The 16,740-nt window shown below is 43.2% G+C and overlaps 1 protein-coding gene across 3 annotated transcripts in view; it reads right to left on the bottom strand.

The window, feature by feature from the left end:
• Nucleotides 1–11,429: 11,429 nt before the first annotated feature.
• The window catches only part of AFTPH (aftiphilin), a 70,558-nt gene continuing 65,247 nt past the window's right edge, over nt 11,430–16,740 (bottom strand). For all 3 annotated transcript variants that reach the window (XM_020916207.2, XM_020916211.2, XM_070480174.1), the window contains one exon: nt 11,430–11,908. In XM_020916207.2, coding sequence (XP_020771866.2) covers nt 11,761–11,908 — 148 coding nt within the window. In that variant the 3' untranslated portion in view covers nt 11,430–11,760. The remainder of the gene's footprint in view (nt 11,909–16,740) is intronic.

The raw sequence follows: 16,740 nt of genomic DNA, 5'->3' as shown, positions 1-16,740 counted from the left end.
CATTCAGGCTTCTTCCTTGAGCCAAGGGGCACTGGTTTCTTCTGACAGGAGGTGGAACACTGGTCTATGTCTTCCTGTGAGCCAATGAATTAGTGATTCCCACCCAGATCAGTCTCCCAAGGCAACTCAGCAAAAATAAAGTGAAACAAATTCTCACCCACTCAAACCGGTCTTCCCATGACCAAGGCATTAAGCCTGGAGTTGGACGGGCCTTGAGTCACACTTCGCTACTCCTTCAGAGTAAAAATACTGGTTTCAGTCAAATGTCTCCATTCAGCTGAAGCTTGGATTTATTAATGGGAGGAGGGCCCCTGGCATAGTTGTCTCTGGCAGTCATCCTGTGGATTTGGGGTGCTGGGGCCGTGCTGGGGAGCCTGCCTCAGAACAGAAAAGTCAGGAGCAACTCCCTCTGCCATGAACACACCACCTCCAGCCCTAACTCAGAAGCCCTGCTTTGGAGACCAGAAGAGAAAGGAGGGGTGGATATTGGAAGCAGATAGCTGGCTGGGCAAGTTTCAACATGGGCATGCCTTCAGTTTTCCTTGTTGTGTCCCTGAGTTCAGTGACTGTCAGTGTGACCCTGTCGTTCAGGGATATCAGGCTCTGTCTGAGGACCCCCAAGCCCGAGCGCACCCAGGCCTTGCCCAGGAACTTACTGCCCATCACCACCCACTGAGGGCCCCTCTGGGGAAAGGTCAGGATTCCGGGTTTGGGAATCTCCTTACAGAGCCATGAGCTTTCCAAACAGGACCCGCCATGCAGTGTGGGCTATGGAGCCATGCCCCTGGAGCACCTGAAATCTCCCCATGTCCAGTCCCTAATTCCTGCTCAAGGCAGGAATTGAGGCCAAACCATCCCAAACAAATAGCTTTCGGCAAAACTGAAATCCCACGGGGTTAGTGTTGGTGTTAGTTTCAGAGTTTGGAGGCTTGAGTCAGTGATCAATCGAATAGGGTATCTGGAGAAAAATCAGACAGAATATGAGGCAAGGCTCTCATATTTGCAGGCCAAGGCACAGGACAGATGCTGGAAGGATCCCCCCGTTTCGCCAACAGGCTCAGTTCTAACTTGTTCAGGAAGCAAACAAGGTGAATGTCTGCCAGGGACCACAGGCCGATCAGAGCCAGACAGGGTCCCGCCCGCGAGGAGCTCACAGCCTGAGGGAGCGAGGAGCAGGGCCACAGGTGACTTGACAGCCCTCAGCATGCCGTGAAGCCTCTGGGATCAGACAGACCTGGCTTCTAGACTCTTCTGCTTCCTGGCTGAGTGATCTTGGGGACATTACACAGTGTTCCAAGTCGTGGTTTTATCCCCAGCAAACGGGTGAGTAGCGTTCAGGGACCTCTTAAGAGTTCCAGGGAGGATTCTGAGGGCGCGTGTGTGCAAAGCGCATGCCTGGCACCCAGTGGCACTGCTAGTAATGCAGGCTGGTTGGATGACAATAGTGTAAACCTCTTAGTATCAGAGAACTCTGCCAAGCACCCAGGGTGGCAGGAGACCAACCAGCTGGTTTGGGGGACAGATGGGGCAGGGGAGGGGCGTCCAGAAAGGCTTCCGGGGTGACACTGGCCCCCTGGTAAGGAAGAGCGGACCTGGGAGGGGGCGTTCGGGTCCTGGAGAGCAGCCAGCCATCCTGGCAGAGCCTGCCACATGTGGGTGCGGCCCCAGATGCTTTGTGATACGCCGAGGAGTTAAGACTTTGTCAGGAGGGCGAAGGAGCACCGGGAAGGCTTTCTGATAGGAGAAGAGCACTCTGCCCTCGGCCAAAGGTTAGATGGGAAGGGAGGCGAGGCGGGGTGAGTCAGCGTGGGCTGTCACCGTGGTCACGCAAGAGACTCGGGGGGCCTGAAGATGGAGGAGATGGGGGTGTAGGAAGCATCCCCGGTAGGAACTCCAGGACTGAGAGGATTAGGCATGAGGCAGGGGAGCAGGCCCTGAGCGAACGTGGGGTTTGGATGGTTAGTGGGGACGGGCCACCAGGGCCAGGGGTGAGGGTGTGCGGGCAGGGCAGAGTGTGGCTCTGTGGCGCACACACTGCGATGCAGGAGTCTGTGGGGTCCTGGGTGGGGGTGGCGGGTTTCAGAAGCCTGGGGCAGGGCTGGGGGAGGGGCAAGGATGAGGAGCTCCGTCAGGACCGTGTGTTACCTGTTTGGGCTGAGGAGCCATTGGGAAACACTCCGTCGGCAACCAGGGAGCACTTTTCCTGAGGCAGACATAGCACCCCCTGACCTTCGTGATTTTCTGTGACTCTAGTCGCTGACCCCCAGGAGAGAGATGACCACATGGGCAGAGGAGCATGAGCATGGTCCAAAGGTGAGTCAAAAGGTGGAAGCCGAAGGAGCCGATGTCGGCATTCACAGTCTTGGTCAGGGTGGCTAAGTTGTCTAGTCCTTAAATCCTAGTTTTGGAAAACTGAAGGAAGGGAGCAGTTCTTGAAAGTGGTAAATCTAAAACAAAATACGTGAAGTGATATGAATTCTATCTTCAGAGATAGTCCTGTTGAAAAGATGAGGTGACATGATGGACAACAGAAGCATTAGACATGGAGGTCATCCAGTGACTGTGGATGTGGGCAGACTTTCTGACCTATTGTCAGGAGGATGATGGTTGCTCCTGGCATCAGCCTTTTCTCTATATCATCAGTGATGGAGTGCTGACCTGGATGAAGGATATTAATACAAAATTATTTACTGAGTGCTTCTTATGTGCCACTGACTCTAAGGATTATCCTCATTTAATCTCCCATCCTGAGTAGATGTTTTTATCTCTTAACTTGTTTTATCACCCTTACACTTTGGGAGCACTAGGGCACAACATCAAGCTGAATGAGAGGTTGGAGATCATGTGTGGAAATGCTCAGGATGTCCATGAAGTGCCAGAGGCAGAGTGAGAGGTGATTTGGCAAAGTTTTGCCTGCTCTTAGGATCCGTGGGCAAGAAGGAGAAACCTGAGTGTCCCTGTGCTGGGAAGATATGTCCAAGTCTTCCTGGCGCTCTGCAAGGGGACTTGTGGGAATTTGTACAGCTCAATATCTGGGTAAGTGATTGGATCACACAGGTTATTTGTCAATCTGTGGATGACAAAGCTGAGGAAGGATGGGGAGACTACATGCTAGATGGTACTATTAAGATTTGATGAGATGGACAGGCTGAAATAGTCATCCAAAGCTCACAAAGTAATGTTGTAAAAGGACAAATGAAGAACTGTTTTTGGTTCTTAGAAATTCAAGGACTCAAGAAGATGATAGAGAAAATCTGGCTTGATGGCAATTATGGGGAAAAGACTGTTTACACAATCTAAAGAGACAACATTGTTGCCATAGACATTATGGCAACATTACAGTCAGTTCAGTTCAGTTCAGTCGCTCAGTCCTGTCAGACTCTTTGTGACCCCATGAACTGCAGCACCCCAGGCCTCCCTGTCCATCACCAACTGCCAGAGTCCACCCAAACCCATGTCCATTGTGTCGGTGATGCCATCCAACCATCTCATCCTCTGTCATCCCCTTCTCCTCCTGCCCTCAATCTTTCCCAGCATCAGGGTCTTTTCAAATGAGTCAGCTCTCCACATCAGGTGGCCAAAGTATTGGAGTTTCAGCTTCAACATCAGTCCCTCCAGTGAACACCCAGGAGTGATCTCCTTTAGGAGGGACTGGTTGGATCTCCTTGCCGTCCAAGGGACTCTCAAGAGTCTTCTCCAACACCACAGTTCAAAAGCATCAATTCTTCGGTGCTCAGCTTTCTTTATAGTGCAACTCTCACATCCATACATGACCACTGGAAAAACCATAGCCTTGACTAGACAGACCTTTGTTGGCAAAGTAATGTCTCTGCTTTTTAACATGCTGTCTAGGTCGGTCATAACTTTCCTTCCAAGGAGTAAGCGTCTTTTAATTTCATGGCTGCAATCATCATCTGCAGTGATTTTGCAGCCCAGAAAAGTAAAGTCAGCCACTGATTCCACTGTTTCCCCATCTATTTGCCATGAAGTGATGGGACCGGATGCCATGATCTTAGTTTTCTGAATGTTGAGCTTTAAGCCAACTTTTTCACTCTCCTCTTTCAGTTTCATCAAGAGGCTCTTTAGTTCTTCTTCACTTTCTGCCATAAGGGTGGTGTCATCTGCATATCTGAGGTTATTGATATCTCTCCCAGCAATCTTGATTCCAGCTTGTGCTTCCTCCAGCCCAGCGTTTCTCATGATGTACTCTGCATGTAAGTTAAATAAGCAGGGTGACAGTATACAGCCTTGACGTACTCCTTTCCCTATTTGGAATCAGTCTGTTGTTCCATGTCCAGTTCTAACTGTTGCTTCCTGACCTGCATACTGGTTTCTCAAGAGGCAGGTCAGGTGGTCTGGTATTCCTACCTCTTTCAGAATTTTCCACAGTTTGTTGTGAGCCACACAGTCAAAGGCTTTGGTAGAGTCAATAAAGCAGAAATAGATGTTTTTCTGGAACTCTCTTGCTTTTTCAGCGATCCAGCCGATGTTGGCAATCTGATCTCAGGTTCCTCTGCCTTTTCTAAAACCAGCTTGAACATCTGGTAGTTCATGGTTCACATATTGCTGAAGTCTGGCTTGGAGAATTTTGAGCATTACTTTACTAGCGTGTGGGATGAGTGCAATTGTGTGGTAGTTTGAGCATTCTTTGGCATTGCCTTTCTTTGGGATTGGAATGAAAACTGACCTTTTCCAGTCCTGTGGCCACTGCTGAGTTTTCCAGATGTGCTGGCATATTTTCTGTAGCACTTTCACAGCATCATCTTTTAGGATTTGAAATAGTTCAGCTGGAATTCCATCACCTCCACTAGCTTTGTTCGTAGTGATGCTTCCTAAGGCCCACCTGACTTCACATTCCAGGATGTCTGGCTCTAGGTGAGTGATCACACCTTCATGATTATCTGGGTTGTGAAGATCTTTTTTGTTTTGTTTTGTTTTGGGAAGATCTTTTTTGTACAGTTCTTCTGTGTATTCTTGCTACCTCTTCTTAATATCTTCTGCTTCTGTTAGGTCTGTACCATTTCTGTCCTTTATTGAGCCCATCTTTGCATGAAATGTTCCCTTGGTATCTCTAATTTTCTTGTAATTACATTACAATAATCTAATTGCAGGCTACATTTGAAAGAAGTGTCTTAAATGAAATAAATATGAGCCCTCGTGCCAGTGATGAAGCAACATCTGGTCCAGTCTCAGGAGCACATTTTAAAAAATTAATTTTATTTATTATTATTTATTTGGGGCTGTGCTGGGTCTTTGTTGCTGTACAGGCTTCTTCTCTAGTTGTGTCTAGTTGTGTCTACTCTCCAGTTGCGGTGGGCAGACTTATCGCGTGGCTTCTCTTGTTGATGAGCTCGGGCTCTAGGTGCATGGGATTCAATAGTTGTGGCCCATGGGCTTAGTTGCTCCAAGGCATGTGGAATCTTCCCGACCCAGGGATCAAACCTGTGTCTCTGGCTTTGAAGCCAGATTCTTTACCACTGAGCCACCAGGGAAGCCCTCGAGAGCACATTTTAAGAGGAATTATGGTAAACTGGAATAATATGCAGGAAAGGATGACATGTTTAGGAAAGACCTGGCAGCCGTGTTATCATGGGTGACCTGGTAGAAGGAGGGGACAGGGATCATGAGACTGGTCTTCAGTATTTACGGTAAAGGGATTAGGTTTCTCCCTTGAATCAACCTTAACCTGGTGCCCCTTCTACCTAACCGTCAGTTCTGGCCTGCAAAGCAGGTGCGTGTGGGGGGCATACAACCTGTGAAAGTCTGAGCTCACATGAGGGCCTGCAGTTGTTCAGGCAAAGGCTAAACTGGCTGCCTATTCAGAGGGGAGATGCAAGAGGATGCAAAGGAAAAGACCAAGAATTAGGAAACTGGATTCAGGTCTGGCCTCTGGTTATAGATGAGTAACGTTGTGAATGCCAATTTCCTTTTCCAGACTTCAATTTCTTCAGCTCTGGGAATGTAATCATCATTGGCTCCCAACGTTTGATAGCAATGGGACCCTTTGCTCCAATGAATCTTCTGCAAATCTCCCTGTTCCCTGTATAAGCCCAGTGCGTTACTATGGACACCCCCATCGCTGCAGGGCCCAGCCCTCCTGCAACACTGCTTCTGGGAGTGACTTGCAGAGCCCTGGGCCAGCTGAACTTTCAGCTCTAAAATTCTGATTCTCTAAGGTTTCTCCAAATTAGCTTTAAAAAAGTTTTTTTTTTTTTTTTAAATTTATGTTTTTTTCATTTGGCTGCTCAGGTCTTAGTTGTGGCACTTGGGATCTTCAATCTTTGTTGTGGTATATAGGAGCTTTGGTTATGGCATGTAGGATCTAGGGGGCTTCCCTGGTGGTTCGGTGGTAAGAACTAGCCGGTCAATGCAGAAGACAGGCTCGATCCATGGGTGAGGAAGATCCCCTGGAGTAGGAACTGGCAACCCTCTCCAGTATTCTTGCCTGGAGAATCCCATGGACAGAGGAGCCTGGCGGGCTATAATGCATGGGGTCGCAAAGAGTTGGAAGCGACTTAGTGACTGAGAACACACACAGGATCTAGTTCCCTACCAGGGATCAAACCCAGGCCCCTTGTATCGGGAATGCAGAACCTTACTCAATGGACACCAGGGAGGTCCTCCTACTTTAGCTTTTGATTCTGTAGATTCCGACCCCTCGTTTTATGCATCAAGTACCTGTGCCTTAGAAAGGGATTTATCAAAGATCTTAACAGCTGATTAGTGGCAGAGCTAAACTTAGAACACACAACTCCTAGCTTAATCCGGTGTCCCTTCTACCTCCCCAGACTGCTCCCTACTTCCACCTATGATTTATCTCAGCGTTTGTGTCTCTGAAAGGTGCTGGTAAACCTGAGCTACCCTCTATTGATCTTCCCCCCTTGGAAAAGCAACAGAAAGGTGACATAACCCATTTAAGGCATTGCTACAGCCTGAGACAATGATCCCAGAATTCATTTCTCTAGGTACTACTTTAGCTTCATGACATACTGTTTGTAAGGACCGAGAAGTGAAAAACAGGAGTGACTCAAACTTCTGGTTGTCCTACATCATCTGTTCTCTCTTTCCTCACTACTAGACTCCCTTTAAGTTGGCCCCCCAGGATAAAGGTATTTCCCAGTCTCTTTTGCAGTTAGATATGGCACTGTATGAATCACAACAGTGTGGAAAATTGTTAAAGAGATGGGAATCCCGGGCCACCTGACCTGCCTCCTGAGAAATCTGTATGCAGATCAAGAAGCAACACAACTGGACATGGGACAACAGACTGATTCCAAATCAGGAAAGGAGTATGTCAAGGCTGTATGTTATCACCCCCCTTATTTAACTTGTATGCAGAGGACATCATGAGACATGCTGGGCTGGATGAAGCACAAGCTGGAATCAAGATTGCCGGGAGAAATATCAATAACCTCAGATACGCAGATGACACCACTCTTATGGCAGAAAGTGAAGAGGAAGTGAAGAGCCTCTTGATGAAAGTGAAAGAGGAGAGTGAAAAAGCTGGCTTAAAACGCATCATTCAGAAAACTAAGATCATGGCATCTGGTCCTATCACTTCATGGCAAATAGATGCAGAAATAATGGAAACAGTGACAGACTTTATTTTTGGTGGCTCTAAAATCATTGCAGATGGTGACTGCAGCCATGAAATTAAAAGACGCTTACTTCTTGAAAGAAAAGCTATGATCAACTCAGAAAATATATTAAAAAGCAGAGACATTACTTTACCAACTAAAGTCCATCTAGTCAAAGCTATGGTTTTCCAGTAGTCATGTATGGATGTGAGAGTTGGACTATAAAGAAAGCTAAGTGCTGAAAAATTGATGCTTTTGAACTGTGGTACTGAAGACTCTTGAGAGTCCCTTGGACTGCAAGGAGATCCAACCAGTCCATCCTAAAGGAGATCAGTCCTGAATATTCATTGTAAGGACTGATGCTGAAGCTGAAACTCCAATACTTTGGCCACCATGTGAAGAAATGACTTGTTTGAAAAGACCCTGATTCTGGGAAAGATTGAAAGTAGGAGGAGAAGGGGACCAGAGGACAGGATGGTTGGATGGCATCACCGACCCGATGGACATGAGTCTGAATAAGCTCCGTGAGTTGGTGATGGACAGAGAAGCCTAGCGTGCTGCAGTCCATGGGGTCGCAGAGTCGGACACGACTGAGCAACTGACCTGAACTGATAGCACTGCAACTAAGTTCTGGTCAATGGGCTGGAATTAGAAATACTGTCTATACCTTATGGAAAGTGTCCTTAGCGGAAAGGAGTATGCCCTTCTCCCACAATGACTGGAATGCAGACTTGGCGGCTGAATCCCCAACAGAATACTTGGACCATAAGAGAGACCACGTGTTGAGAATCACAGGACAGGATGCTAAGTTTCCATTTCTGATGAGCTTATGAAGCCTCTTTACTAGCCCCAGACTGTTTTCTGATGTTTTACAGGCAAGAGAAATAAACTCCTAATGTTGAAGACATCATTACCATTTCCCACCAACTCTGTCATTGAATGTAAGACAGCATTATTTTATATATCACTAAGAAAAAGAAACTGCTGGCAATTAAACAGCTACCCCATTCAATTGTATGACACACTCCAATTTCAGAGAAGTTCAAATGTGACAAAAGTATGAGTCTTATTATATGTAGTATTTTTGGTTTTTGTTACTCACAGCCAAGTCTAATCCTGATTCAAGAAACATGAGGGAGCAAAAAGACAACAAGTTCTAAATAAAGAGCATGACAATCATGTAGAGGGAAGAACAAGTCTCTCTATAAAAGAATGACTCACAAAAACAGTAGTGACACATGACTCAATTTAGGGAAGTTTCTCCTATAACTTTGTAGTTTGACTTGAATTAACTGGGGGATTAGGTATGGCTATTTGGATTTGACCATCAAGTAAGATGAGATTCTAGGGCATAAGTGTGCTGGTTTTAAGATGTGGAAGACACAAAGTGTGTTAGTCACTCAGTCGTATCTGACTCTTTGTGACTCCACGATCTATAGCCTACCAGGTTCCTCTGGTAGCTATCTGTGGGATTTCCCAGGCAAGAACACTGGAGTGGGATGCCATTCCCTTCTCCAGGGGAATCTTCCTAATCCACAGATTGAAGCCAAGTCTCCTGCACTGCAGGCATCCGGATTCTTTACTGTCTAAGCCAAGGCTAAATCAAGTCTCCACTGTGTGTGACTTGGCTTTTAGGGTGTCTGACTTCTTGGTTTCTTCTCCCCACCTCTGCAGGGTCCTTCTGGCTGACTTTGAGAAGGACAAATGAGCAGCTGCTCCCAGAAGCAGCTGACGATCAGGACAAACTTGCAGCCAATAAGCTCTACCGTAGCTGAGATTCACATGGAGATGCGCAAGGCTTTTCCCGCACCAGCCCTACTATTTATTGCTTTCCAGTGTAATTCAAGCCTTGATCTGGTGCAAAGCTGAGCTGAAAAGCTGGAAAACAGAAAGCTGAAAGCAAGCTAAGACTTTTGGTCCTCAGGACTAGGCCCCTGACCTTAACCTATGACAACCAAGTGTTAATGTACCTGTTGTGACTAAAACATCAAAGGCCAATATGGCACACGAGAAGGAAATGTGGCTTATTGAAAAGTTGAGTTTAAGACTGATTATTTACTTCATGTGTCATTAAAGCAGGGGCACTTTCTTGAGAAATGTCCACTTGATCACTTTTAAATTACAGCACAGAAACTTAAGTGATCCTGTTTCCTGTGACTGCTTCTTGAATCTACTGGGACTCCAGGGGCCTTTATAGATTTTGTGAACTATGCGCTATCATTTATTGATGGTTTCCTCATGTGATAGATGTTTTACATTTATTATTTAATACATCAACCCCACAGGTAGGTGGTATCATTCCCATTTTTAAAGATAGTGGAACTGTGGCTCTGAGAAGTTGATTAACTTTCTCATGGTATCACAGCTAATCAATAGGCTCTGAACTTAGGCTGATGAAGGCTACCATTATACTTTAGTTGTAATGGACTGTACAAGCAGCCCTTCAGCTTCAGTTTACTGAAACAAGTAAAGGTCTGCTGAGGAATACGTTTATCTTTCCATTCAGAAGGTCCACTGGGCACTGATGACTTGTGATTATTCTGAAGGAAAGCTTTCTCTGAAAAAAAAAAAAAAAAAAGTTTGGGGAAATGGCAGGAGATGGACTGGATAAGCATTGTTGCTTCAGGCCTTACTTAAATTACACTCCAGCAACTGTTGCAATGGCCCGTGTAATAACCTGGCAACACAGGACTCTCTGTCAGTGAGAGGTACAGAAGAGCTCCAACAGAACATTCCCATAGCCGATGAGGTGGACTACTGTTGGGCTGATTGCCTGCTTCTAATGAAATGGGTCATGTGACTTTGCTAAAGCAACATCTAATCTAGTAACAATATTTTAAAAGTGCTTTTAATAAATTTTCTGCTCACCTTAGTTTCATGCATATATTTTCTTGGGAAGAAAAAAAATTCCCTATACATCCCTATTTGACGTCACCAATTCTGACAAAGATACATTATAATGAATCATGGAAATTTCTTGCATGATCTCATGTTCTACATAAAAACAGATCAGCTATTTAAAGGGTTGTTTCAAATTCTGATGGGTGAGAATCTAATTCTTCTTGGTTTTAATAAAGTGAAAGCCCTACCAAATGATTTTCTCTGGATTGAAACACATTAATATGAAATAAAACTTGATGTCCAAATTCATTACATTTTCCCTCAGATACCAAAGTACAGACACCAAACTAAATTTCTTTTAAATTATTTTATTTTTGTGTAAGCTAAAAGGAAATTTACACACTGAAATCTCAAAAGACCTTAGGCATGCATGTTAACCTTGTTAGAGGTTCTTCTACATGTCTTTCTTTTTTCCATAGGAATTTCCCCAAACATTTAAAACCCATAGTTTTTACTGTATATACAGCCTAAACCATAGCAATCTATGATTATGTCATTTTACACTGTGCAAAATCCTCAAAAAATAGTGGTACAATAGAACAAAAAGATCAGTAACAAGTAAATTTCATTGTAAGACATTCATATAATTTGGTCCTTCTCCAAACCAAACTGATTTAAAACAGACACAATCTCTTTAAACCCCTTCAATCAAGTTCTGACACTGATCCATACCCTATAACAAAAGACCAATCAATGCAAGTACCTTGCAAAAGGTCAAACAGCAATAGGCCAGACTGAAAAGATTAAAAAAGAGCACAAAGATGGTAACAAAAGCCAGACCTGAAACAAACCCACCACACATAAAATTAAAAAAAAAAAAAAAATTAAACAGGGACTTGGAGCTTATTTATGATAGCAAAAGTAATTAAATATACAATATGAAAAATTAATGGGACATTCAATGAAATCTGAAAAGAATGAAGGGGATTTCATAGACAGTGGAGATGTGAGTTTTTAATTTTCATTTTTTATTTCAAAAGTTGTGTAAGAAGGACACCACCAGTGTATTTCACAAAGACATAAATGTATACACCCCAGCAACACAAAAAGAATAAATCTTCAAAAATGTTCACCCCCGAGTATTTACATTTGTTTCTAATATAAATTTATGACTTCAGTATGTAAATAAATATACATTACTATGTATACCTTTCTAGTGCGGCTTACCAACGAATCAGCTGAACTTTTAAATTTTTTTTTTTAATTAGAGCAGGTATGCTTTTGATGGTAGGGAAGGGCTGGAAGGAAGGAAAAGCAATTGAAACTGTCCAATTCACATCAGTTATTCATCTGCCTTCTCTTGGGAGCTTGTGGAAGGTGTCAAGGTGGTCGGGAACATCAACACCTTGGCATGCATGAACGTTAGGTCAGGAAGGCTGGCGATCACCTTGATGGCTTCTTCACTCAGGTGCTCTTCTCTTTTTGGTTTCCTGTTGACAAATGAAAAAAAACAAGTGTCTTAAAGTGACTCTAGCTATAGGCCAAATGGGAGAAAATCCACTCTCAAAGCAGACAGCAACCTGTGGGGACCTGAGTACCTTTTCCTCTGCCAGTCCCTGAACCTTGTCATACCTTGGGGTTAAGTGCTTTCTGTGCCTGAGGTGAAATCTCTTCTGAAAACACACACCGAATTTATGTATGTTCATTACAGTTAGGCATGTCCATGGAGACATTCACATGTACCCGTGTACAGCTCACAGCTCTATTTAAGGTTAGAGGAATCTACCCAAGCGTACTTTTAAATTTTACTTAGGGACTTCCCTGGTGGCCCAGTGGTTAGGGACTCCAAGCGTCCACTGCGGGGGGTGGGGTGGGGGCCGGGCACAGGTTTGCTCCTGGCTGGGGAACTAATATCCTGCATGCTGTGCAGTGCAGCCAAAAAAAAAAAAAAAGTTACCAAGCAGAAATATAACGCTGAAGCCCTAGTAAAACTCTGCCAGCTTAGATTTCCCCCTCCCCGCCGAGAAACTACCAGTTACCTCAACATAAAGTATGTCTGGCACAAGCCCTCATTAAGTAATTTTCACCTTGGGCTTTCTTCAACCCCAAAGGGGAATTCCAGGACAGAAAGCCCTCAGCTCAAAAACACCCAGCCTCTGCCCCACTGGGATACAGATGGTTGGTCCAAAGCCTGCAGCAGTAGGACCAGTTGCTGAGGCCAAGAATGCACCCAGGCAGGAAGGACTCAGGGAGAGGGGAGTCTCGAAATCTGATGGGTCCTGCAGATGAAATGCCCCTAATATAAGAGATGAGCCCTGTGGAACCCAGGACAGAGAGGAAGAGCTCCTGCTGACCTGGGTCCCTCAGTGCACTACAGAAAATGCCAACCGAGTCTCAACTGTGGCTCACATTGAGCACAGGACTGTAATTCAACCTTAATATTTTCTAGGATGTTAAATACACTGAAAGAATAGCTGTAGTCATAGTGATATTAATTTTTGATCAAAGTTCATTTAAAACTGTTGACTCTACAAGGCTCAATTCTCTTTTATGGTACTCTACTAGGTGGGACACAAGTTATTTCTTCCACCTAAAATTTTTCTTTGTCCTTAGGATGAGGTGAAGGAAGTCAGGAGATGAAACAAGAAAGGAAGATAGATGCAGGCCTTTATTTAATACCTGGACTTTTCTGTTGTAATCACATTTGAGTTCAGGCTGAAATAAAAATAGTTTACAGAACTGAAAAAGCCAAACATCAGACTTTTAAGACTGAAGTCCTCCAATATAAAGGTCAGCTTAAGGCACACTGAAACCATCAGATCAATCTCAGTTCTAGGGTTTCTCAGAAGAAGAGAATCACACTCCAAAATTCTTCTGATTAAAGTCTACATTTTTAATGGCACTTAAATCACAGAAAAACTATGAGGTGGATGGGAAACTGACTATCTGCATTATTCCAAAATAAAACCAGAGAGTCTGGGGCACTTTTTAGTCTCAGAGTGAACAGCTGGAAGGCTCCACAGGAAAGGGCAGCCTCTCACCAGTAGTCAATCTCAGCATCACTCACGATGGGGTCAAAATGACATTGTGTCTTCTGATGTGACACAGCACCTATGATGTCTTCCAGCCAAAATGTTTTACCTGAATCCATCAAACCTTTAGATAGAATATTTAGCTGATAGGAAATAAGGGAAACGGAGAAACATTTGAAAACTACTTGAAGGAAGCAAATAGACAAATCCAGAGGTTGGGATGTTCTGTAGGACACATGGACTGACCTTTTCAACCAGCGAGTGTTGTTACACTGAGAAGCCAACAGAAGGGATGGAGGTAGATATACTAGGTTAAAAGTGACCTAGTCCTAACAGTTAAGTACAAATGTCCTAGACTAGATATTGATCTGGAGAAAGCAGAGATAAAGGACACTGTTGGGAATTTGAATACATACAGCCCTAGTGTTAGATGAAATGAAAATTTACTGAAATCGACAGATGGAGACCACTGACTACAAGAGTAGGCTCAATTTGCATAGACTATAAAATCTCATTTTTGGTTAAAACAACAACTATATGTGTATATTTGCAAAAATAAAGATCTCAAAGAATTGAACTAGGGAGTTACAGTGATCTGACTGGTAAGAATGTGATACTTTAATTAAAAACATTTTGTCTGTATTTTCTTTCTATTCTTACTGCTTTTGTAAAGATAAAAAGTTATTAAAAACAGTAACAAGTAAAATCCCACCTAAATGCACTTCCTCATTTGTGGAGTGCAGATGGGGTGTGGGGAAGGAGAGCAAAGAAGTCTTCACCCAAGGAATGGTTGGTAAAGACCATTCTAGAGTTTCTACCAACTGCCTTCTTTCAGAGGCACCACGTGAAGGCCACCTGAAGCTGAATTTAAACTGAGAGAAGCTTACATGGCTCGTATTTTGTGCACTTGGCCGTAGTCACTGAGGAGCTGATGGGCTCTAGTTTTCTTACGATGTGAGAAAGGAGAAAACGCTTGGGAATTTGAAAATAAAACGTTACATCATGGCCTTTCCCCAAGAGGCAAAGGCAATGACCTCTTTTTGATTTATACTCTCCCAAGTTAAGATTTATCTTTTTGGCCAATACAATACAATTAAGAGTCTAGAAATAAACCCATACAATTATGGTTAAACTGATTTTCAACAAGAGAGAAACTGGGAAAGAACAGTCTTTTCAACAACTATCACTGGTAGAACTGCATATCCATGTGCAAAAGAATGAAGTTGGATCCCTATCTTACATCATATTTAAAAATTAATTCAAAATGGATCAAAGAACTAAATTTAAGAGTTGAAATTATGAAACACTTATGAGAAAACTTAGTGCAACACTTCCTGACCTTGAGGTAGGCAATGGTTTCTTAGATATGGCATCTAAGGTATAAGCAATGAAACATACATATATGTATATATGTATGTATATAAATATATATATAGGGCTTCCTCAAATTAAGAAACTTTTGTGTTTCACAGGATACTAACCAAGGAAGTGAAAAAACAGCCTATGGAATGAGATAAAACATTTGCAAATCATATCTGATAAAGGTCAAGTATCCAGAAGAAATCTTACAACAAGAAAAATATTCTTAAAGAAGAGATACAACTATTCAACAAACACCTAAAAAAATTTCACTGGCCATCAGGGAAATGTGAATCAAAATGACAATGAGATGTCGCTTCATACCCACTGGCAGGGTTATAACCAAAAAGTCAGATAATAACAAGCCTTGTGAGAATGTAGAGACATTGGAACTCTCAGACATTATTAGTGGGAATGTAAAACGGGGCCACTGCTTTGGAAAACAGTTTGGTAGTTCTTCAAAAAATTAAGTGTAGCATAACCATGTAACACTGCAGTTCCACCCACAAGAAAACTGAAAGCATTTGTCCACACAAAAACTTGTACATGAATGTTCATGGCAGCACTACTTAAAATAATCGAAAAGTGGACACAATTCAAATGCACATTAATTGATTAATGGATAAGCAAAATGTGGTACAGCCACACAATGGACTACTAGGCAGCCATAAAAAGGAATGGAAAGTACCAAAACACGCAACAATATGGCTAGCTTGAAAATATTATGCTAACTGAAAGAAGTCACACACAAAAGGCTATATAATGTATTATTCCATTAGTATGAAATAACCAGAATATGAAAATCCATAGACATAGAAGGCATAATGCTGCCAGGAGCTAGAAAAAGTAGAATATAGGGAGTGACTGTTAATGGGGATGGGGTTTCTTTTAGGGATGATATACATGTTCTGGAATTAGATGGTGGTAATGGTTGCACAGTGACAGACTTAATTTTCTTGGGCTCCAGAATCACTGCAGATGGTGACTGGTCATGAAATTAAAAGATGCTTGCTCTTTGGAAGAAAAGCTATGACAAACCTAGACAATGTATTAAAAACCAGAGATATTACTATGCTGACCATCTGTCTAGTCAAAGCTACGGTTTTTCCAGGAGTCATGTATGGATGTGAGAGTTGGACCATAAAGAAGGCTGAGCACTGAAGAATTGATGCTTTTAAACTGTGGCACTGGAGAGGACTCTTAAGAGTCCCTTGGTCTACATACAAGGATATCAAACCAGTCAATCCGAATGGAAATCAACCCTGAATATTCACTGGAAGGACTGATACTGAGGCTGAAGCTGCAGTACTTTGGCCACCTGATGTGAAGAGCCGACTCACTGGAAAAGACCTTGATGCTGGGAAAGATTGACGTCGGAAGGAGAAGGGGATGATAGAGGACGGGATGGTTGGATGGCATCACTGACTCAATGGACACGAGTTTCAGCAAACTCCATGAGACAGTGAAGTATAGGAAAGCCTGGTGTATGCAGTCCATGGGGTTGCAAAGAGTTGGACATGATTGAGCGACTCAACAACAAAAATGGTTGCACAACGTTGCAAATACACTAAAAGCTACTGAATCGTATACTTGAGACGGGTGAATTTCATGGTATGTGAATATATGTCAATTAAAAGGTAAAAAAAAAAAAGAACAAAAAAACCACGTATGCCTTTTGAAAACTAGTCCTTTGGCTTATATAAGCTTCAGCTAAAAGTCTGTGGCTATTAACTAGCTGCTACACACTGATTAGGATTAGGAAGTAATTTTTCTCTGTATTAGAAAAGGTAAGCTAGAAGATGGAACTATTTTAAAACTGAGAACTTGCATTTCTTTAAAAACTAAGTCATTTTCACAATCTATGTCTAGAAAGAGAAGAGCACATGTATTTTCTCTTACATATGCAAAGGCATTTGGAAAAGAGTATGGAA

This window comes from Odocoileus virginianus, chromosome 2 (assembly GCF_023699985.2).
Source record: "Odocoileus virginianus isolate 20LAN1187 ecotype Illinois chromosome 2, Ovbor_1.2, whole genome shotgun sequence".
In the NCBI taxonomy this organism is placed as follows: Eukaryota; Metazoa; Chordata; class Mammalia; order Artiodactyla; family Cervidae; genus Odocoileus; species Odocoileus virginianus.
The sequence above is the reverse complement of the archived record's forward strand: the minus strand, read 5'-3'. Positions and strand labels throughout refer to the sequence as shown.